This window comes from Neopsephotus bourkii, unplaced genomic scaffold, assembly GCF_033783945.1.
Source record: "Neopsephotus bourkii isolate Nb327-2 ecotype Australia unplaced genomic scaffold, CSIRO-AGI_Nbou_v1 NB_787, whole genome shotgun sequence".
Taxonomy (NCBI): Eukaryota; Metazoa; Chordata; class Aves; order Psittaciformes; family Psittacidae; genus Neopsephotus; species Neopsephotus bourkii.
Window position 1 is genome coordinate 755075 of NW_026901283.1, and position 25709 is coordinate 780783.

The 25709-nt window shown below is 36.5% G+C and overlaps 1 protein-coding gene across 1 annotated transcript in view; it reads right to left on the reverse strand.

Annotated features, from left to right (window-relative positions):
* The window catches only part of COL25A1 (collagen type XXV alpha 1 chain), a 308091-nt gene that overhangs the window by 102682 nt on the left and 179700 nt on the right, over positions 1-25709 (reverse strand). The window contains exon 5 of the mRNA XM_061355191.1: positions 13209-13226. Within this exon, the coding sequence (XP_061211175.1) occupies positions 13209-13226 (18 nt within the window). The remainder of the gene's footprint in view (positions 1-13208; positions 13227-25709) is intronic.

The following is a 25709-nucleotide window of genomic DNA, read 5'->3' on the forward strand; positions in this document are numbered from 1 at the left end:
GAGATTGGGATAGGGTGCTTTTTTGAACTTTATAATGTTGCTTAAAAAAAATCAGCAGATTGCATCACAAGCTGCAAAGGGGTCACTACTGACTAATTCAGTATGCAGGAAGGCTCAGTGTCTGAGCAAGAACCTGCAAGAGGAAATCCCTTTCTCTGATATACTTGATTTCTTTGATTAACCAATAATGCTATCCTCCCACTATTCCTCCCCTTCTACAGACAAACACAATGTTTTTCTTTGAAAACCGATAAACTCAACACAAATTGCATAAAGATTCCTTGGTATGGAGAGTATGACTATGTACCTATTGCCTGAGCAATGGATCACAAATCAAGGATCATCTTCACTACTGCCATGAACGAATTTAAGCAAAAATTATAGTCTGAATCAACTGTTAAGGTTCTTGTGAATCTAGTAGCTGCTTACTAGAACACTAGTAAGACCAAGAAATGGTGACAGAAAAACCTGTCACATTATTAAACATATGAAAATGGCTCCTGGTAAAGTCAAAAGCCTCCTGACTACCACATACAGCTCAATGCACTGTAACACATGCATTTCCTGAATCTAAACCCTAATTGCCCTGTCTACAGTGTATCTTCCTATTCTCCTACTTGATAGGTAGGCAGAAATTTATTGATGATGTTAGAGTTTTGACACAACACTGTACGACACCACCACAGGAAATCTCACTCTACTAAACATGCAGAACAGCACATAAAAACAGACATGAAAAAATCTAACACTGCTAAGTCTCTCATTTTAGAAGAAAACATCCAGAGTTTCTGTTTTCAGTAACACCATAGGTGCAAAGAAGATACAAACACATAATCTTAGTTACCTCAAGAAGACAGAAACACAAATTTTTGGCCAGTGCTCAGAACTGCAGGAAGTTTTTGAAAACACAACTGGTGTGTGCCCTACAGAAGCAAAACTCCTAAACCAGACAGAACAGTAAGCTTTTTTACTATTACTGTTACATTTACTGTTTCCAAACCAACCTCAGGAGTTTTTAGAGTTCAATCTATGATTTCTAAAATATTTTTTTAAGGACAGTGTAACAAAATACCGGTTTCAGTGTTTAATACCTGGTTTATAAAACATACCAAAACCAAGACAATTTTTTGATACATGCTGGTTCATGCTTCCTTTTCCATCAGTCTTCCAGCAGATCCCTGCCTCATTACATGTCCACCTGAGACTCAAAAAAGCATCACATGCTGTCTTAGGTTTATAGAATAGTTTGGGTTGGAAGAGACCTTTCAGGGTCATCTAGTCCAACCCCTCCTTGCAATAAGCAGGGACATCTTTAATTAGATCAGGTTGCTCAGAAACATATCCAGCCTGGCCTTAAATGTCTCCAGGGATGGCGCATCTACCACCCCTCTGGGTAATCTGTTCCAGTGTTTCACCACCCTCATTGTAAAAAAACTTCTTCCTTATATTCTGTCTAACTCTACCCTCTTTTAGTTTTAAAATTATCCCTTGTCCTATCACAACATGACCTGCTAAAATGTAGAGCATGACTGAGATTAACTCCTCACACTCCAGTATCTCAGGTAGGTTGCTCTGCACTCCTTTGCATTCACAAAACCTCCCTACCACTTCTTCTTCCTTTTGCTGCTTTAAGAATAAATACTTGGGAGTCCCACTCCATTCTATACTAGACTACTATGCAGCAGATTATTTACGTATCCCTCTTATATCCTCTCCAACGGGAATGTATATGTGTGTATGTCTTCACGTGTGTCGCATGTGTAATCTGACGGAATTTAAAAACAAGTCTATTAGCATTGACAATAGTAGTTGTCATGAGTGACAGAAAAATTAATATATAACATGGTAGCTATGGAATAGACAAAACTTATGTTTCTTATAAGTCATAGGGTTCTTGGTAGGATTTATTATTTCATAAGATGCGGTAAGAAGAGAAAGTGCAGTTGACTAGAGTTCTACCTTCATTAATAAATATTCAATTCAGTCAACAGAAATGATGCCAGAGAGATTCAAGGAGCAATGAATTAAGCAAGTATAAAAGGCATGTTTGGCAGACAAAGAAGAATGAAGGGCTGCTTTCAAATTTTACATTAAAAAGAATTCGAGTGCAAAGAGTTTTCAAGGTAGATTGCTTCAACTTTTCCTCAGAAGAACTGCATTTATTGTTGTGTCAAACTACTGAAGCAGCAAAGAAGTTATAGCTCTAAACAGATTTTTATTGCCACAGACTTCACACCTTTTATTTTGTATTGAACATTAAAGGGGATTTGAAAGAAAAGAGAAAAAACAACTAGCTGTTTTTAAACTTCCAATTATCCCTATTTATTAGAATAACAATGGCACAGTACTGCTCCAGAGGATTTGTCTGCATTCACCCATGAGGACTGTGCCAGTAAGCAACCAATAAGCAAAGTGTATAAATATACAGATATATTGCTCAAAAAGCCTGGTAACCTTCTAGCCCCCTGTCTAAGCAGATGCATGCATAAGGTATTGATGCCTTGAACCTGATCAAAACATTCTACTTTATGGAAGTAATTAATAAGCTTCCAAATCAAATGAGAACTTGAGAAAAACAATAATTAAAAAAAAAAAAAAGAAAGAAAAAGACTTAAAAGGAAGACCAACATAGTCTGGTGGAATTTAGGGCTTATAAAACTGCAGGGATCATGGAAGTACATTCTGGCTTTCTTTCCCAGCACAACAGAAATTGAAAGAAAAAATTCCACCTCCTGTCAATCAAACTCTTAAAATCTTTTTTCCAGTTTTTTGAGATACAAAATACACAATTAAATATTTTTTATACTTCCTTTGGTAGATTTTTATCCAGAGGCCAACTCTCTCATTTATTTCTAGAAGCTTAGCAAGAAAACAGCGCCTCACTGGGAGTTAACTTCCTGTTATTTTCAGAAACAGTAGTTCATATTCTAGAATTTCAGTAATTTTTTACCTGAAGCTTGAATAGTGGCTTCTGTAATTCAAACACCCTTGGTACTTCCCTGATTACTTAGTAACCTGGTAGATAATTTGGCTGAAATGACAGCGCCCTTTACTCATATGATCTTTTTTGTTTGACTTAAAAGAACGTTTTTGATGAGGATGACAGCCTGAACTTCAAATATTTTGAAGAAAATAGACAAAGGAAGAAAGTAAGGGAAGAGGAAAATTTCAGACCAATGGAGATTCACCACTGCCAGTCATTACCTACAAGAGAAGTACCTGTGGTCACTGAAATATGTCTTCCAAGCTCCCTAAGCCTTCTGGATCTTTCAACTTGACTGCCTCCATTACTAATGTGCAGAGCAATACAAATGTCTACCAGGCTGATCCTCCTTTGACAGGCAACTATGTCAAGAAAAAGATTTATGTACTTCATTAACAGATGTTGCATAGAGTACAGCTCTACAAAAACATCATAACCACTCAAAACCAAAGAATATTTACTATTTTTGCATTTACTATTCCTTACTGAGCTGAATCCACATGTGTTTCACCAGCAGTGCCCTAACTTGCATTCAGTATTTAAAAAGCACGGCATCGTGTACATATACTGTTTCTAATTTTCCAAACTTTACTACTCACTACTGGATACATTTGCTCATTCAAGGCAGTAGAATGCCAAAGAAAGATTTAGTTATTCTTTTAGTGTTGTCTGCAAATTCTACTATGAAATGCTACTGTGTTAGATTACTTAAATCATGAATGGTTAAAAGAAAATGAAACATTTTTCAGTGAAATATTAGTATAAAACCATAGCCACATAAAATATAGCCCATGGTAAAGGCTTCTGAGACTGCAGTATAACCTCCACAGATAAAGAGCAATGAAATTATTTCACAACCTAGGTAACTTTTTTAACTTGAGGATATAGCAATGCTTGGGAAAAACGTATTTTAGTGAAATATGAACATGTATTTCTCTGACAATCTTCCCCTTATTTCTTTTCTTTCCTTCCACCTTCACACCCCCTTTCACATCCTATAGTCCCTTAAAGAGGTTCTGTGCATTTCAGGCTCCCATTGGTACCCAAACGAGCCTTTTCACAAGAACTGCCTGACAAAAGTAATGATAAAAGCTACATTGCACAAATCCATCTCAGGCAAATTGTAAGTACTAGGTTACTGCAAATGTCTCCAAACTATCCTAGCTACAAGTCATTGCTAAAAGAGGCAAAGACTTGACACTCTAACTCATAACTCTGCTCTTGATGGGGATGTGTCAACCCTTAATCACAGATTAAATTATTCAAAGCCAATGAGTATAAAAATAGTGTACACTAAGACAAATGCTAGTAGAAGAACTAAACTTTTCATTTATCTTCCTTAATTTCTTCCTCTACAACAGGGGAAAACTACAATGACATACTTCATATATCTCTTTCAAGAACTGTTCAGATTTGAAAAGTTTGAGTTGAAACAGTAGATAAATGTAAAAGAATTTTTATATCAACTACAATATGCATATATAAAAGTGGGATGACTGAAGATATTTTTGTAACCTTTAAGGCTGGCAACATCTTTATACAGGAAGCAATTTAAGATAAAATAAAGCTTATTAAAAACAAAACAGATTTTTCCTCAAGACTAATAGTTTGGTCTACAAAATTCAGAACATCTTCAGGGGAAATTACACACATATGTATATGTATACTTAAATGGATAGCCATTCTTTTTGCAAATGATCACTAACAGACATACTGTGCAATATAACTGGATTGTATTTCTGAAAATACGTGACTCTCTTACATGTTTCTCAGCAGCTCACAACTCTTGTATGTTACTGATGGATCTCAGCAATAAAAGATTATTAGGAACTCTTATGCTGTTACAGGGACAGTCAAAAAGTTTTAAACATAGAATTCTGGGATTAAAGCTCACAAACAGAACGGACACTTCCATGCCATGCTCATTAATAACATTACTGGCAGTACACAAAACATTCTACATTTTCTATTTTTTCATCTTTCTCTCTGCCAAACTTGACTCATACTTACAGGAAAGAATAGCACATCATTACAGCTCCTCATGCCAGCACAATTCAATAAAAAGAACCTGAAGAATTTCTGCTTACTTAGATGATTACTTACTTGTAAGGTTGCTTAAAGTCAAATCTCAATTGACAAAAGTGACACTTTATAACAGAAAATACAGATTTTGAAGCTTCTATTTAACAGCCTGATATCCAAATTCTCCAGGTTTTCTCTAGTTAGCAGGACTTCCAAGCTTCCAACACAGAAAGTCACCGGGGCTCTGGACTGATAATAGGTGATCAAGGAAACTGATTTTGTGAAAAACTTGTGAGACTCAGGTCTTAGATATCACAGCGTTATCTTTAAGTCACTGTAAGTTTGATGAAATATACTTTTTTTTTAACTTCATTTAATTATTTTTTTTTTTAACTAGTGAAACTACTGGGATCTGCAACAAATTGAACTGGAATTCAAAGCTGAAATAAAGCATAAGGATCAGTAAAAACAATAAGCCAGTAGGAGTTTAATATCAAATTAAAAACATGTGCAGCAGGATAGTAAAATCTATATAATATTCCTGAACACAGTGCAATTCTTTGCTTTGACATAATTCCTAATAAAACACAGAACACACTAGACTATTTCTGCCATCTGTGGAATAGGATTAAGAAAATGGAAAGGTCATTTGATAAATTGTTTAGGAATACAAGAAGTATTTCAGAGTTCTTAATTATACTTTGACAACTCTTTGTACATCTCATAATGGAACCACGGTACTAGGCTTGCCGTTGCATTTTTGTACTCTGATAAGCTAAGCAATGCTATGCCAAATTAAGGTTTACAAGTAATTTTTGCTTCACAGTTCCTCACTTGCTGTTAAAAGATCTATGCCCTGGTGACAGCTGCTAATTCTAGATGAAAAGGTGGAATGCTAATGTGTGATTCCCCATAACATTTATGCTAGCATATGTAATGAGTTAATCAGACCTTCATGTTTATTTTATTAAAAGGAAACCAATTCTTTTCAGAAATTAATGATACCAACACAAAGAAAAGTTGGTAACACTACAAATAGAAAGCTGTCTGCGTTTTCTTCTAGACTTTTATATATTAGTTGTTTTATATATGGGTCTGTGTGCGTTTATCCTAGGACTTAGGTTTTCCAAGTAACAGTACCATAAATGGTCACTATGTGAACCATGAAATGAGGGCATCAAATTCTGAAAGTTTCGGGCCAAAAAAAACTGTTTCGAGAACCCCTCTTCCAAGCTTTCTCCATCTATTGCATACAGCTATTCTGGAGGGAGATCTTAACGTTTAGTAGCAGATGCCTCCATAATGGAATTTATTTCATAAGAGCATCCAGAGCTGACATTACCTTGCATGAAGAGCCCTTTCCACAAAATTCTGTACAATAAATACTCTTATTTTTGTGTTTGTAGAAAATCAAAACCTACAATGATTTGATAGTTGTTAACAGATTCAAACCTGATCATTTTCTGAATCAGATAATAAAATCAGAAATAAATTATCAGTTTCAGGAAATGCTGTGGAACATTTAAACGTCTTACTATTTCAGCCCAAGATTCCCAGTGATAGCTACTGAAATTGTAACTCAAAAGTGTGCCTATTGGAGTAGGTAAAAGAGCTCAGTAGCACAGTTTGGGTAGGAGCCTGGACTTTGCTTTGAGTGTCTGACATTAGATGAACAGATTTCTAACAACTTTGATTATCCCCAGATAAGTTCACATAGGAGGGTACTGTAGGGAAATCATTAATCTGCCATTAGGGGCTCCTTCTAAAATCCTGGCAAAAGGATAGAAAAAGACAAGTAGAAAAACATGTTGGAAGCAGAGCACAATATCCCATGCTACAAGAATCTTGCTTGTTGATGCCTGGAACTTACTCCTCTCAGCCTTTTAAAATTACGTCTGGTGCTTCCTTAGCCTTGGTACAATTTGCTCTTAATTCTCCAATTCTGTGTTCTCTTCTTCACAAAGCAGAGTCCTCTAATAGCAGCATTTAATGTTCACAGCTATCCTGGTTTACATATGCACATATGTCTACCAGGAGAAACTGAAGTGTTTTATGTTTTAAAAGTGCTTATTGTTGTTGTCATCAGTTCCTTTTAACAAAATTAACTTCTGCTTTATTGCATACGAAGCTGACAAAGCAACATACTTTAAAACAATTAAATACATTAACTCCTTCTGGAAAGATACATTTCTTGCATCTTTTGTGTCATAAACATTTATGTACTCATCAGACAGTAAACAAAAGTTTTCAAGTATGATTTCTCCTCCTACATTCTCTGATGTGGTTCAGTTTTGCAACTAACACAGAATGAAAAGCCATAATGATGGCATTTGTTTCCTCATGTTCACAAGTTACTATGGGCTGAGTGTTTCCTAAAAAGGTTTCACAATTTCAATAGCATTCAGGATTCCTATTACAGCTTTAGAAAGGATGAAAAATGGTAAGCAAATGGTAAAGCTCTGGCTGTTAATACTATGAAACTTAGTATGAGCTTGTTTATTTATGTGATGCCCTCAGTTAAGATTCATTTCTGATCTTATGGTTAAAAGTAAATTGTTATTAGCAGCAATGGGATCAAGTATTTGGTATTGGCACAGATGCAAGTAAGAAACATACTGTATTTGGCTGTTTTCATATATCTACCTGGCCATTAGATGAGACTAACTGTAAAAGACACTACATTTATTCCTACTGCTATATAGAAATATATAGGCTAAGCCCAATCTTATTTTCATTTACACAGGTATAACTGCTTATTTTGGACTTGATGACAGTAGGAAATAATAGCCTGATGGCATCTTGAAAAAGTGTGTACACACACACAAATATAAAAAACAAAGATAACATCACTTCAAATTTGCCTAGAAAAGAAAAATTTGGGTTGCTGTACCTGTTTTTTGTTAATAAACTATTAAAGTTTGATAGCAAAATTTGAACTGCAACTCATAACTCAAAAGCAGACTAGCGTGTGTATATTGAAATGAGTCATACAATCCTTCAGCAAGATCAGAAGCTTACACAGGAGCTTAAGTTATCAGCTGCTAGAAGGAGAAACACCCCACAACATCATTCTTCAACGTGTGAACAGCTGGTGGCCTGTATACAACTACTGGGTATCTCAAGATGTTAAATTATTTCTCCAGCCTTATGTTGATTCTGTCCTTTGTAAGCATACTTCTTGCCTTCTCCACGTAAGCAGAGAGGCAATCCTAACAGCAAACTGCTAGGAACAAGGAGCACTGAGCTTACACCTCAATTTATAGAGATCAGAACAAAAGAAGCATGTCCAACTTCAGTGGTCTGACAGGTAGAGACCACTTTGCAGTGTTAGTCAATAGGACATATTATGTACCTTGCCCATAGTTTAAATAGCCATCAAAACACATACGTGATCACTTGACCTTATCAACTGCCCCAGTACTGAACAGCATGTGCTAACTGAGAGGAGTATTAAACAGATCTTGGAATGCAGCTACCCATCCAAACTGGCAAAGCTGAAAGGGAAACTCATGAGGACTTAAAATACATTTTATTTAGACAACCCCTTCCCATTCATCCTGCTGTCAGATACTCAGCTCTTTCCTGAGGCCTAGGATTTTCCCTACCATCACACTATTCTCTAGGAAGTGATAAACAAATCCCTTGAGTACACTGCTGCCATCTAAAACACCTCAAAACTATGTCCTATGTCCTACTGACTGTTTTTCTCAATCCTTGACAGAAACCAGAAAACTAAGATTTAAAAAGGTTCCCACCAGTTCTGTTGACAGCACCAGAGCCAGTAGTAGCCTGTATAACCAGGAATCAGAATCTCTGCCATGCAGAAGCAAAAATACTCCAGTCACCCTGAAGCTCAATGGTGAAAAAGACACACATACATTTGTCACCAGAGTTGCTATTGATGATGGCTTGGCTTTGCGAGCGAAGACTTGGGAAGGGCTTTAACCACGCTTACTACAAGCACAATGACCAAGGGCATGTGGCATATGCAAATCCGGTTGGAAAAAAGGGTGCTTAGGCAATCAGGACGTGTCCGACTAGGACTGCCATCTCCTGAGCAATCTCGGGCTACCCATGCACTGGTCCGCCCACATGCAAGGTTGGATCTGCAGCTTCCCATGCACCTTGTCACCTGCTGTTCCGACCCTCGCCCATCCATACAGACAAGTGAGAGTAAGCCCTTCCAGCCTGTGCAGTGGATTTTTTAGGTGAAGCACAGCTTGCGCAGAACTGGCCCCACCCTTTACACCTGAGGTTTAACTGCCACGGACCAGAATTGCTGTGGTATCCCTTTATCATGCACACAACACTAGAAAACTTCAGACTGAAAAAGAACCACTTCCACAGACATATCACATACAGGAAAACAAGAATTTCATTAAAACGAGTATCAATCATTAGTATTTTGTCAATTTCTAATGCAGACTTGAATGGCTGCCAAATAGAAGGGAGAAGCATCTGTGGGGATGCTGTATCTCAAAGTCCCACACAGAGAGTGATCACGTATGCTGCCGTAAAAGAGGAAAAGTATGTTACACGAGAGACAGGCCAAGAAGACGGTTCCACAAAGAAGAAAACAGTTGGCTGACTGAGACAAAGTCACACCAAAACACCACCCAGCCTCACATTTATAGCTGTTAGCAGTTTTAGTTCATCAGGATTTTGTAAACGATCATTTTATCTTCCTTCACCATAATACTAACTGCACTGTTTTCTAATGTTTATATGAGTTCTACTTCTAAGCAACAAAAAAGTTAAAAATAACAAGCTTTCTCTCTATACCCAGATAGTATATTCCATACGGAATTTACTTGAGACTAGAAGCTAAAGTCTGTTCTTTGACAAACATAAATACTTCCATTATTTTTTTAAACAGGAGATGTATGGGCAGAATCTGTTTGTAGACATTTACTGCCAAAGTAAACCTTTGTAGTTCAGGTTAATCTAAATACATATTTAAATTCCAAACAAAAGAAAGCAGGTACTCTTTGAGTTCACTCAAAATGCAGCATTTAACTTTCAGCAAAAATATTAAGATTTTTATTACTTGCTCTTCTATAAAGGAACTCAGTTTACATGGTATTTAGAATAGCTTTCTTTCTAAGAGACAACTAAAATCATAACAAAGTACTTTATTTTTTAAAGGTTTTTCTAGAAATTTAGCTATTGATCTTGGTCTTTACCTTTCAGAGATACAACAGAACCAAGAGATTTTTCTAAAGAAAAAAAGCTTGTGGGTTGTAATAAAGCTTCTTTTTACTTAAAACAAGCAAATATGAAGCAAAATTATCTTTTGCAGTATATTTTTGAGGAAAAGCATTAAAAATTTAAAGATAAAAAGATAGGAGGTGTTACTGATCTGTTATGAATTTATATTTGGACCCAGTAATTATGAATGTATTGGCTGAATTACTTTTTGAAAACCATAGCAAAAAAATAATAGGTGTTAATAAAACACTAAGTATAAAAAGCATTAGAATTTATCTTTGATCTCACTTTGGACTTGCATAGCTATGACATCAAAAACTTTCTAAGTCCTGCTTTTGTCAGCATAGCAATTCTGATCTTTGAAACCAGGAAGCCTTTACTCACTAACCAAACCGACCAATACCTTTCCTTTTGGATTTCACATGGACACAGGTAAGACTGGGAAAATTACTGACAATCCCAGGTGACTGAAATTCCTTTTTTTTTTTTTTTTATTTTATTTTTTTAATGAGAAACTGAGGGGGCTTTACTTGTTTTATCTGGATGTGAACACATTCTGGTTTCTATCGACACTTTAAAAATATAGTCTCGAGATTTTTCAACCACAGCTTTGAACATTTTAAAAGTGCCATTTCATCTGGATCTGGGCTTCAGCTTAAGAGGAACCACATCTAAATGTACAGCCTACATCTAGTTGCTTAAGACATGTAGATATCAACAGGCTAGAAAGCAACTCAGCAAATGGTTACTTGATTTGGTTGCTGTCTATAATCAAAATCTGGAATTCAGAGGCACAAATGTGTACAACTAATGTCATGTGAGAGATTCCGTAGGTATCCAAAACAGCTGCCCATGACTGACAGGTACAACAACGATCCAACACAGATTCTTTGTACACACAACAACCAGAAGCTAGGCTGAAGACCCTGGATCTTCTCATGCAGCAATCAACACCAGTATGCAGGCAATGTAATGGAGCCCTAAGAGTTTACAATGAACTGAAGAGGCCTCTAGGTGCACTGAGTATTGACTCAACCTTCAATGGCTGCAAGGAGCGCTAAGACACCTCACATGTCAACACCTACACACAAGCTCCTTGGCTGAGACATCTTGATCTAAAGCTGAATCCTACACTGTTTCATGCTGTTATGACTTCCCCATCAGTGCCCTTGCAAGTATTATTCAGGGCTCAACCAGACGATCAAAATGACTGAATACATAGGTATCTTCCTGCCACAATAACAGCATCTTGAGCTGAAAAGGAGGAAAAGCCAGTATTAAGAATAATGGTAAGTGATACTCAGAAGAATGGCAATGACACAGAGATGAGCATTTCCACTAGGAGAAACTACTGAAGTTAGAGTGTAAGAATTCTCATCCTAAGTCTTGTGGGTCCTAGTACCTTGTACCTGTTTTCTGTATAATCATTTGGGACACAGATAAGCTAATAAAATGAGGGGAGATGAGTTAGAGAGTTTTTCCTATGGTTTGCACCACATTTCTCTTATAATCATGACCAGATTTGTCTGTTCTGTTTATCTGCCCTTGGAACAGCACTGAGTGCTGTCATCTCCATTGTGGTTCTTTGCCTACAGCTACCTCAGGGCATTTCATGTAGAGATATAAGCTCCGAGGACTGAGAAGCTGTTTACAGGCATTAAACAGAAGACACTCCAAGCAACTGAAATGTGGGGGTCTAAACCCAGAGGGAAAAGACATGGGTGGCAGCACAAGTCAACGTCAACTAGAGGGCAACCCACAGGTTCATGTAACAGCCTCAGGTCCTCAACAGAGCTCATTCAGAGCAAGAGTGCCACACAGAATTACTATCTCCTCATTGACTGCCAGCAGCACAGAAGCTGAAGAATTCTGTATAGGCCGCAAGGCCACACACTGAGAGCCTACTAGGAAACATAAGCGCTATGGGGGGTGGACATTTCCCATATCATACTGCCTACCTATGTAGTACTATTAAATGGAGGCTGGCACTGCAAGGGTACTAGGCAATCAAACTGAGTGGGATGAGAGTTTGTAACAGAAACTGCCTTTCAGCAGAAAATTACAATCAGAAACAAATAAACCTCCCCCCCCCCCCCAAGTTTGCTTCCCATAAAGAAAATCCTAACTTTAAAAAGTTATCAGCCAATGAGGCTGTAAAACTTTGACTTGCAAATGTGATTTTGAAATACAAAAGGCACTGACAAGAATCCTGTTTCAGGCAACATACTTGTACTAAGATGGTACCAGAGACCAGGGTTACCAGAGTTTATTTCTCATAATGCATCCTGAACATGTAAAAAGGTAGAGTTTTTCAACTGATTTAACTAAGTTTGGCTTTGGTATTGGGTTCTATTTCTTTTTCCCCTTGCTCTTCCACATTCCCATGCCACTCTTTGGCTCAAAAAACTTTGTGTGTAACTGTTGCTATACCTTGTTTCCTTTCTGCTGGTCTATTTCTACCTTAAAACTGAAGTTAGATCCCCAGATTTACACATTTTCAATTCCAGCTCACAAGACAAAGTTCTCCTATTCTTAAACAAAGCAGAACAAACTCAAAGCAGTCTATAGAATTAGTAAAAATAGCAAGCAGTGCAATATTTAAAATAACTGAGGGCTGCCTGGATTATAACAACTTTATTAGCATGTGATTAATAAGCAGTTGAAGTATTACATTTGCTACACATTTGCTAAGTTATTTTATCTTGCTTTAAAGTTACGTGGCAAAGTTTCAAGCCATAGTTAAGAGATTTGCTTTATTCACAGTGTAACACTGTTAACCCCACCATCTGGTCAAACAGCTGAGGGAACTCAGACAACCCTAGGGGGAGGCCTATGTTTCTTTCTTGGGAAATATTTGCCTTACAGAATTATGCAATGGTTTCTAGCTTACTACAGTAGGTTTTAAATAAATCCATTAAAATACTTTGTAGATTGCCTGAGTTTAGTGGGCTCTGTATTTTGCTTTAACTTTGTAGGAAAATAAGATGGCACTTACTTGAGGACCAGGTTGACCCTGAAAAACAAGAAAAGATAAGGTTATGAAAAGTTATGACAAGGATTAATTCCTTAAATAGCAGCAAATAGTTACAGTACTCTCTAATAAGGAGATAACAAAATAATCCAGTAACTGTACTGAAGTCAGACTCTTAAATCTATATTGACTCCTATATTTATACTGAATTTGAATGTTTTATTTCAATCTGATGAACTTTATTGCAATTAAGTCATTCCAGAATTAAATTACAATAACACATCATTAAACTTGCATTTGAGAAACTTAATTGTTTCGATTATAGACCAGTTAAGAAAGACCTAATTTAATCATTCTGAAGTAAGAAAGGATCCACAGATGCTGAACTGATTTAGAAGCAACCTGGTCTAGTGGGAGGTGTACCCTGCCCACGGCAGAAGGAATGGAACTAGATGATCTTAAGGTCCTTTCCAACACTAACCATTCTATGTTTCAACATCTCCATGTTTCAAGGAGGTGCTAATTGCTGTCCATCAAATGAACAAACTCTGAAAAGTGAAGGAACACATTGCTGGCCGAACAATAGTCTTTTTGTTCTTGTTGCAAGCATCACAGTTTTAACCAAGTATTACACCAATATTTAAGTCACCATGTCAGGAGTAGATGAACCCTTGTCAGTCACCCCAAGAGTTAAGTGATACATTTCCTCTCCCTGATTCACCAACATCACCTTTGGACTACCCTGGACAAATGGAGAAACACTCTTTGTGCACTAAAGAGTTGTATGTATCTCTTGTTGCCACAAGTCCTTACCGAGCAGACTTCCTATGACTGAGGCCCCTAGCCTAGGAAAGCCAGTGAAAGTCATCACTTATTCTAGCCCTCTCGCTATATTTTATTTGCAAGAAGCAAATTAAAAAAACCAACTGTGTAACAAAGTGGTATAGAAGCTGTGACTACGGACTACAACCACCCAGACAATCAGCTCTACAGGACATTATAAGACAGATTTGTATTTGTGTATTTCTCCCTATAAAGAGAGAATTTCTTAAAACTCCTAGGGCTAGCTTGCCTTCTGGTGTTTTATGACACCAATAATATTTCAGCTGAAGTGAAACTATGTTTGCTTTGTTGAAAGAAACTGAGCATGCAGACTCCTTAGAAACCTCATAAAACCTTGTCACTTTAGCCAGAAGGTAGTGATACACAGAGTTGAAACTTTTCCATCTGAACATCAGGAAACAGTTTTTTACTGTGAGGGTTACTCATCACTAGTACAGGTTGCCCAGGGGGGCAACACTGGAAATATTCAAAAGCTGTCTGGACATGATCCTGGGCAACTTGCCATAGATGGCTCTGAGTAGAGAGGGTACACCAGGTGCCCTCCAGAGGTCTCTTCCAACTTCAACCATTCTGGGACTCTGTGTGATTTTAAAGAAAGGGGTGAGGGCATCTGAATATAAATGCTTTTTTTTAGCAACTTATAAGATTTTTTTGTACTTAACTAAAAACCAGGAAAATGTTTTAATTCACATGCAAAAAAATTAAATATTTTAATATAAAAAAATTAGAAATTTCTTTACAGAGAAATCATAGTAAAATACAGATTTATTGTGGCTACCTAATCCTCACACTGAAGGCAGCCTAAAAGCACTCTTTGTTGAGGTGCTGCAGTTTCGTACTAGTGCCTTACAACAACATTGCACTATAGAGGTTTGCAGACAAAAATAAGCACTGGCTGCAGTTTGTCAGTTATAATATGAACTACTGTTTTCTAGATTGGTCAATTCTATGAAGCTGCACATCACACTGGGTTGATGAATACAACTGGATGTCGGTATATGCTCAGCACTCAGCCTTTATCTAAGTCTTCCCATCCCAGCAGGTTTTAAGCTATTATATGCTATATCTGATCCTAAAATCCTCAGGAATTGCTTATTTATGCAGTACTGGACAGCTGCTACAATAAATTTGTATAAATTAACTAAACTGAAACCTATGTGTACAAACTTTCATAGACAAACTCACAAAACATTTGTCTCATAAATATATCTAAAGTTACAATTTTGACCAAACCATTAAAAACAGTCTCTAAAACAGATTTAAAAAAAAAAACAAAACAAAACAAAACAACAAAAACCAACTTGAAGTATGAAATTACCAAAATGCTTCAACAAAATGTTGAATCAAAGTAGTAGAAAACATATAAACAGAGTACATATATATTTAAAGAAAAAGATTTGAAAACTGCACTTTTTTTCTTTAATCTCATTTAGCTGTATAGGCTACTAAGTGTCCATATGGTACATGCCATATGTATGATATAAAGAAAGTACACACATAACACAAACATAACCTAAATTGAATGTCAGAGATGGATTCATGCTCCCATGAAAGTGCTTTTGACTCTATCTCAACATCATTACCAGTTTGCCTTTCTGTCATTGTGCATTTATAGTTACTTTTTTATCCTATCTGCAATACAGAGAGGGGAAAGCTAGAAACTGAAATTTTATAGGACAATTGTTTTTCATTGTGACACAGAACTCTAAAATAATGGGGAATGTAATAGTTGCATTACTCTTAGTTAACGTGCTATCAACAGTGCAATCATCCTGCACTTAAGTGTAAATGTAGATGTTGAATACAAAAGTAGCCATTGCAGGAATTTTTTATTCTGTTGGCTAAGAGATCCTGGAGTATGGAAGGAACTTTGCATTAGCAAAGGTAGTTATTTTCTGGTTGGTTTTTTTTCAGTTCCTTCTAATCCTTCAATATTTTTGCATTCTCTTAGATGCTCCTTGCCTGACTAGCTACTGCAGCTACAGTACAATTTTCTCTTCTCACTAATGATCCGTAAGTGACACTAATCAGAGGATGCAGCAGGCACTATATTATGAAACTCATCTGCTCTGCTTACAAAGGTACGGATAGAAAAAAGCATCACAATACTTATCTTTTTTATAATAAAGCTCTGTGAATTACTTTTGTGTTCATTAAAAAACACTCTAGCATGAATACAATCTGATATTCCAACTCATTTGAGCAAGCTCAACCTCAATTAATATGCCCATGCTTCCAGAAGGGCTCCAGGATGGGTGAAATCACCCTGGTTTATTCCTGTGCAAATTGTTTCCATTGCATGTTACTTGTGGATTAAAATGTTTTAGCTGGAAGTATTTCTGTAAATTTTAGATAACAAAGAGGGTGAAGATACTCTTCAAGACTGAAAAGTCAGCATTACTCTATTTTTTTTCTAATAAATATCTCTTTGTGTGTTATGAACTGCAAAATCGATTCACTGATTGTAACTAACAACTGACTACTGTTCTTTGCATGCATGTACAGATGAGTCCCAACAACAATAACTTATCAGGTGTGTTAGCGTATGCTGCTTTGAATCTCTGGATCATTGCTCATGCACTTGATTACCTATTACTGTTTGCTGCTTATTTATTAATTTATTGTTAATCTGAATTACTACAGCAGGTGTAGCTGCATAATATGCCATGGTTTCAGAAAAATCTTTAGACCAATTTTCCCTTCTATATTCTTGTTTCCTGATTAATGTGTTATTTTGAAGGAGAGAAAGGGATCAAGGTTAGCAGCCTATTCCAATTATCATGATCAAAGGTCTTCTATGGCTGATAGTTGATGCCTTTCTAGCAATTTAACCTAATATTAGTTGCTGATATGTAAATGATACTAAAAGAAAAAGAAAAGATGTATGGTGCAGCCAGGTCTACTTGAAGTCAACAGGTAAACTATTAATCTGCTGAAAGAGATTAAAGCTTATTGACTGGAGGCTGCAAACACTGCAGAAAAGTTACCTAGCAGTGGAAAGATACCTCAAGGAGCACAAGAAAAAGTCTTAAGAGAAGAAAATGGAAGCTCACACTGCAAGTTAACGAGTGTGCAAAGGAAATGAGGCTTGTAGCAGATGAAAGGACAGAAAAGATGTTTTGAGGGTATCAGAGAAAAGACCTGTCCTGGAAAAGGAAAAAGAGAGAGGAGGCAAAAAAAACCAGTATGAGAAATCACAGAAACTGGATTTTCACATCTTCTGCATTATTTTAATCTTTAAAGAGCATAAAGAGCATAAAGAACATAAAACTTCCAGGCTCACAGACCCAAATATTTAGATATACAAATACGTACACAAATACATACACAAATGCACTGTATGAAATTAAAGGTTATTTCTGCCTTAATTTAAGTAGCATCTAACCAGACAATATCCTGGATAGTATACGAATGCATTTAAAATGAGATATGAGGCTGTTCATATCTAATCAGCCAACAAAATCAGGACAGAGAAATTAAGATGCAAAAATGAAGGGAAACCATCAAGAGTCACAGATATAGGATCAGAAATAATATCTTGCTCTTTGAAAGGTACCAGGAAACTATCCTTGTAGAGCATTCTCTGGACAGAGCTGTCTTCTAATTCAATCTAGGCAGAAAATGATGAGAAAACAGGAATACCATGGCTGACTTCCATTTCCTTGGATAGACACAAAAGACTAAAGTGGCTCTTCAGCACTATGTTAAAAATCTATATTCCTGAGGTGAAAATAAGTTATGCCAAAGGAAGCCAATATGTGATTAATACACATTCTAGCATGAGTAATTAAGAAAGCAAAGAGGAAATATGTGCAAGACCTAAATTACACTGGTTTTGAACAAATCACCTACCAGCTTTCCATCCATACCAATCGGACCCTGGGATAATCAAAAGTCAAAACAAAATGGAACAGTTAAATCAGAGGAACACGGACGATGAGGAAAAATATACAGACTTGGGGAATACTACGGGCTTTAGAAGATGAATAACTATGGGCTTTAGAAGATGAATAACTATTTCAGCAGGTAAATGCAGTGCCTTAAAGACATGTTGAGAATGAAGGCACAGAAAACAAACAACAAAAGAAGCAGACCAAGAACAGAATTAACAAAAACAGTGTGGTGGAAAGTAGACAGGCAAAAGCTGGTGTTTAACAGAAGACATGTTCAACATGCAATGAAGGAATTATTTGGCAAATCACAGTGGCACAGCATAATAAATCATATGAAATAATGCATCTGGCTTGTGGATTTTTTTTTTAAATAACAGAAAACAGAATAAGTAGCCCATTTCCTGAATGCATTTATCACATGGTTGCAAGATGATAAGAACAAACACTTAAAATCTCATAACTAATCTGTATTAAACTAACATTACAATAATTATGGTTAATAAGAAACTTCACCTATCGCACTGAGGTGCTAAATATTTCTGGCTATGTTTTGGCCAAGAAGTCTTATGCCTTATACTGATTGGGTTTTTTTATTCCCTTGGGAAACATGGATATATTCTTGCTGATACTTTACAAGTTACTTGTTTCCTTCAGAGTTCAGTTGTATAGATGCACATTCTAGAAAGGATTTAATGTCGATGTATGTTCACTGTTGTAAGTCAGTAACTGGTTCTGTATCAACTACAAGTTCAGGTGGTCAAAGGAGAGAGAAGAGGGTTAGAGAAAGCTGGATAAATTTTAAATTTAATGTTTAATTGCTATGTCTTCTGACAAATGAACAGTAAAACTGCCTTTCAATGACAATGGAATAATAGCAGGCAGAGAAGTTGGTTTTGCCATTAAATTCCTCTTTTTGGCTGAAACTGAGACATCTCAGGTCTTTGCCCCATGCAAAAAGGACACTAGTTTATGCTTGCTGGAGAGGTTTTCTTTTACACGCTGTCACTGCAGCCAGACTTTTGCCCTGGAGCTTCACAGACACTCTCTCAAGACTACCTTCCTTAAGAACATGGCCCCTTAGGACCGACTGCTAATGCTGCTTGGTTTGGATCACTGTTGCTGAGAAGACAGCACATTACATACGTGCTGATTTTATGTTGATCTATCTTATCTTTCTTGTTTTTTGCCCCCTTTCTGACCACTACTTTGGCTTGCAAGCAAAACTCAAAATGAAAGTTTAGTCTAAATCAGGTCTGCAGGGGTTCTGCTGACCTCTTCACCCAGAAGTGCATATTCCTACCTTCTGCACTAATAGGCACTATAGCCATATGAATGAATCAGTTCAACCAGCTATTGAGAAAGTACTAAACATTATGAAAATGTGATCCCATACCAATTTAGTGAATTCCCTAGCTATCAGTCCTCTCCCAGACTAGCTTTGCCAAAGGTTCCAGACAAACTTAGTATCGAAGAAGACATCAGTTTGGATGTACTTATTATGCAATTCATAATTATTGGTTACGTTCTTGGCTTTCTAAGAAGCTTGTGCGCTAACTTGTCAGATCAAATAACAAGTTACTGTGTACTGGAAGACCTGAAGGAGTAAAACCCCTTAACCCTCTTTTTCCTTCCAGTCTTGCAGTCCTCTTTTTCCTTCCAGTCACATCATGAGTAGATGACATGATGAGAGTGTAAAGCAGGTCACCAGCATCTTCATTATCTGCATGACCCCCATCTTTTTATGAGTTGATGTCCTGGGAAAGCCTGCGACTGTTGGTATGACCTACAATATCTTTCAAAAGTTACCACTAAACAGTTCTTCACTGGCATCTAATTGAACAAGCAACAATTTCCAGTGCATTAACATGTCAGCTTTTATTAGTATGCTTCCTCAGTACCTCTTGGTTGCACAAGTGCAGCACACATGCATCACTTACTACTTTCTCATGGGTATTTAGCAAATTTCTGAATATAGTACTATGCACCTCAAAAATCAGACTGCAAATTACTAGGTTTTCTAGATTTTTCTAGCACTATACTACAGGTTAGTTATCTAGTAATATTAATACACAGTCCGTTGCAGATGCAAAAATTAAGGCAGAGCTGAACCCTAGCTATGAACACATTTACTTCTATAAAGCAAACTCCAGATATTAACAGATAAAACACTTGATAGTAAGGTCATTGTACATATATAAAGTTCCCCAGTGGGCTGTGTGGGTCAGCAGCTAAGTTAAACTGATCAGTCTGCTGCAAGCTTAGACCAAAATATAAGAATTATTCTTAAAATGAATAAACACAGAAACAACTTATGCAAGTATTTGTAGAAGGAAAATTCATTACAGGGTCAAACTGTTGGCTCAGAGGGACTAGCCAACAGCTCTTACATCTTTAGCAGTGACTGTATTTTGCATATAAATACTGTTCAGGGAAAGTTTCTTTACCATAAAAAAATAAATTATATACTATTTGTGCTCCCTTATAATGGCAGGTATTTTAACTACTTTTTTTTTTTTTTGCTTGTTCTTTATTTATGCTACATAACTTCTGCAATTGAGTTAAAGAACTGTACACAGACAGCATCCTGAAGTGTCTCAGTAAAGAAGAATCAGAAATTTACAGTAGATGGAAGATAACAGGAATTCCCCACATGATTCTATTTGTATCAGGACTATTTAGTTTGAAGTCTAGGAAAGTCTTCTGGGATTTGCTTTATAGAGTAAGAGAAATTTGCTTGAGACTTACAGGAGAAAAAAAATCTCTGAAGAAGTCTTTACTGTGACAATTAATAAGTTTTTCACTATAAAAATACTAAATCTTTAACAATAAAACATGAACATTTTCTTCCTCTGTTGTAAAAAGAGTGAAAATACTTTTTTTTTTTTTTTTTTTATGGAAAACTAAGTTCCATGGCTGATACAAGATAGGTGGGAAAGAGAAGCCAAAATAAGGCTACTTCAGCAGCAAGCGTCTGTGTGAGGCTTAGTTGCCAGCTGGGATTAAACTTCAACACTTACAGTATTAGATACACTTTTTTTCCAAGCTCCTCAACAGCAAAGATCCTTGTATGGTAATCCTTTTTCAATTTCTTTCTTCAAACAACACCCAACTATGTACTACTACCTATGTACTACCCACTACCTATCTATCTAATAATCCTAATATGGACAGAGATCAAACATGGGAGGAAGGGGAATATGAGTACCATTTCAGTCTGGTTTTCTGAAAAGTAGCTTCCCTGCTTCAAGAATACTGTAAATATAATGTTTCTCAAAGAACCACAATTTTAGTCAGATTTTGAATGCTATACAAATAATTGTTTTCCACTGAAGCACTTTTTTACATATGCGTTACTCTGCAGGTAAATATTTTAAGGATTTTGGGGTTTATTGTTTATTAGAAATTGATTATGTAAGCAAATGCACCAGAAAACTTGACAGTGTTGCTATCAAAAAGATAGCTGTTATTATTACTTTAGGTAGTTTTAATGCAATATTTATTTCTTCAGAAAATTGAGTCAAAAGTGAAGATATGTAAAAATATCACATGTTGAAATCTACGACGTGATAAAGGAATCTTCCAAGGGAGGGAGAAGATGATACAGATTATCTTCTTACTCTTAACTTCTCCACTCATCCTTCTGTGGTTCTTTTTTATTTAAAGAACACTCATCAGAAGACTGAGTTCTGAACCAAAAGATACATAATAACCAGAAACAGACATCACTTCCTCCTTATAAAATGCAGAGTACCCTCTACTTGAAGGTTTTTGTTTTTTTTTTAAAGAAAAAGAACTGGCATATTTGAAAGTGCATCATTTTGGTAGGTTTATATTCATTGAAAGCATGCAGATAAATCTGTTTGTGGCAAACACAATCTGTGTGGAAAGAATGAGGAAAACTCTTGAGATCATAGATTACTCCAGTTCTAGTTGCGTAGAAATATATTACAAGTAGGCCAATTATCATCTCCAAAAGCATCATAATTTCTCTAACTTGACTCACTGTTTCTCCAGATTATTTGGTGTGAAAACAAATACTTTAGAAAAAAAATTCTCTCCCAGTGTAGGCTATAGGTGTCTGAAATACTTCGCACACACAAGATCAGTACAGGAACATCTCCATTTCTAAAAGAGACACGACCACCAAATAGAGCCCCAGTAGCGCTATGCTACATTGTATGTCAATTTACTGGAACTGACAGGCACAAGTAAGTGGCTGAGGTTGTTTTAACATTTCTGAGAGCCAGTGTTGGCCCAACAAATAAAGCTAGTGACACATAAAAATGCCATAGCTGAACTTGGCCAGCATACAAATATTTTCTGGACTCAGTTTGTAATGCACTGAATTAAAAGCAAGTTTTCATACTGACTTTAATAAAAGTGTGATTTTGCACTCAGTTGTAAAAAAATAAACAAATAAATAAGAAATAATACCTTTTAAGGTATTCCCCAGTAATTTTTTTTTTTTTTAATCTTTTAGGCAGTTTTAAGACAAGACTGATACAGGTTATCACAGCAGCATTTAAGAATTCAGAAACTCTTATCCTGATGAAATTGAGACTAAACTATTCCACATTTCTAAACGATCTACAGTAAGCTTGATTGTTAAATTGTCACTTGCAGCTGCCTGAAAATCTCTTATGTCAATATATATACAAAGGAGATTCAAAGGAAAGCAGGAATCTAGCTTTAGAGCAGCTGTGTGAGCTGCATGCCTCTTACTGTGTCAGGCTGAGTTTAAAAATACCCATGTGAAGTTTAATAAAAAAAAAAGAAAACAGAAAATCTCTCTCAAACAGCAGGTTTGGAGATCACCTCCACTAAGTTCAGATAAGGTGAAAGACCATTGCTTTTTCAAATCACCTATTTTATTTCAAGATGGGCAGAAGTTAAAAACCCCACAACCTTCAGGTTTCCTCATCATGATACCATTAAAATGATGGGTCTCCGTGTCTGTCTTTTTCTCTCCTTTGTTTAATTGCAGCTTTATCAAGGCTGACTTTAATTAGATGTAATATAGCATTCCTAGCAAGGATATACAGTTCCTAGCAAGTCTGATGAGATTTCTTTTCAGTGAAGTTTTGTCTGAGCTTATGTGAGCAAATGAGTATGATAAGCTTGTCAGCTATCTAATTTTTTCCTACTAATGAAATTGATTCTTTTTCAATGACTGGAAGTGATTGCTGTTCAGAGCAACATGAACAAACAGCCTGCATACACAAGTCACTTGCTGCAAGCCTGGGAGAAAAAGAGTGCGCTAAATCAACCTGAAAGAAGTGTCTCTGGCCAGCAAACAGGACATTACTGAAAAAAAACCCCACAACTTATCAAGATCATTTGGATTGGAGAAAACTTTGTTGTGAAAGAAAATTAACTACAAGACAAGCTGAGCCTAGTGCCTAAAACGTCTTTATCACAAAAAAGCAAAATTACTAATAAAAGAAATACTGCAAGGCTCTTTCTTCCCTTAAGGAATTCATGTTAGCTAAGACATAAATCTCAACTAGGTGGATCATCACTTGGATATCAAAAAGTAAGTATAAATGTATTCCAAGGTAGAATATATAGAGTTTTAAATTAATTTAAAAACAAGAACAACAACAAAAAAGAAACCCAAACCAAAATTCCCAGTACTGTTAGGCTGTTTGATCATGTTGAACACAACTTTGGATCATGTCGACCACAACTTTGGATCATGTCTGAACTGCTGAAGACTTTACCTCTTTCAGCCTCCAGAAACATCATAGAATAGTTAGGGTTGGAAAGGACCTTAAGATCATCAAGTTCCAACCCCCCTGTCATCTTGCTTTCCTAGTATCTTTCAAAGCACTGATGCAAAATTAATCATTCAAAATTTGAGCTACAACCCCTTCCCCAATACTCTTTTTATTTCAATGGAAAAACTACATTAACTAAAATCCATAAAACTAAAACAAAAATCAAAACAAACAAAAAACCAAAACCACAACAAAAACCCAACACAAAACACCAAAACAAGAAGAAAACCAGTCAACCAAGTTTATTCTGAAGCCCTTAATACCCTCATTCTGCAATTCCAGTTATCTCTCATTTGGTTGCAAGCCACATATTAACTCTGTCATCAAAAACTCCTACAGAATTGCCTTTGTCAAGCCAACAAGGATCTCAAAGCATATCCTGGAAGCACAGAAGAGCCTCAGAAGCAAGATTCCGATAAAACCTGGAGAATGAAGAGTAGCAGCACCATGATTAAGGCTACAGACTATGCCTCCATCAGCCAGAAAAGCTATACCAGGTTCTCAGTTGAGAATATAGTTGATGCGCAAAAAAGTAATCAGGAGTTATTCCAATCTATATTTTAAACCACCTGTCAAGTGTAGCGCCTTCAGGACAGAGAAATATGCAGTGTGCACATGTAAAGCAATAAACCAGTGCTAATACTAAGCTGCCAAACAGAACTGGCAGGAATCTTACACGTATTTTGCTAGTTTTGTTACAGAAAAGAAAATCCTTGCATTTTTTCATACTTTTTAGTTTCTTCGAATTTCAAGAAACAAAAGGACAGGTGACCTGAACCTCTGAATTTCATTAATGGCTTTAGTGTCCATATTAGCCTAAATCAGATGATGGAAATCATCAATAACAGAACAAGATGAAAGATGAGTGACAGTTTAAAGATTCCAAAATAAACCAGAAATATCAGGTACAGTCTCCAGTACTTTCCTTGGAGCATCATCGCTCTAGATTACGAGACTCCTAGACAGTAGCCCTTCATGGAGTCTGAATACTCAAGCAGTTCCTTTGCAATTATAAGATAGACTGGTTATGTGTAGATGTAAGCAATTTGGAGAAAGAAAGATTTTTCAGAGTTTGGCTATTCAGAGCGTGGTTAAACTACAAAAGAAGCACCGCGTATGGTAACAATAAGGGAGTACAAAGAGTTCTATGCAAGAAAAATTATAGTCACAGCTTTTCAAAAGCATATTTCACAGCTGAAAAATAATTGCTGAGATACTTTTTATTTTTATAGTTACTGCAGGAAACCTGACAGGCAATTTCTTGTGGTGCAGATGCTTTTTTGAATATCTTAGCACTGTCACTGTTCTTCTTGCTGAAATATGTATGTAAACAACCATGAGAAAGAACTGGGCAAATCCAGAGCTGGACGAAAGATGTGGGCAGAAATCCTTCTATTTATCATGGCCAACACTGCACACACTGCAAATATATAGGGAAAAAGGGACAAGTATGAATATGAACCCCAAACTGTGAGGCACCATGGTTGTCTTCATACATCAGGCTACGAAAAAGATTATATAAAGACACTTTTTCTTCTGGTAGCCTATACATCTCACCCACATCTGCAAAATTCATAAAGTCGCATCTGTATGACAAATTACTGCAAAGAGTAACTACTGTTAGCTCCAGAAAGAGTAAGAGCAACATAGTTCAAATTATAGTAAAGAATAGAGTTATGTGGACTCTGTTTTGCTTTGGTTCATTAAAAATGGATTATCTGTATCCTGGGCTGCATCAAAAGGAGTGTGACCAGCAGGTCGAAGGAGGTGATCCTGCCCCTCTGCTCTTGTGAGACCTCACTTGGAGTATTGTGTGCAGTTCTGGTGTCCTCAGCATAAAAAGGACATAGAACTGTTGGAACAAGTCCAGAGGAGGGCCATGAGGATGATCAGGGGACTGGAGCACCTCCCGTATGAAGACTGGCTGAGAAAGTTGGGACTGTTCAGCCTGAAGAAGAGAAGGCTGAGTGGAGACCTCATAGCAGCCTTCCAGTATCTGAAGGGGGCATATA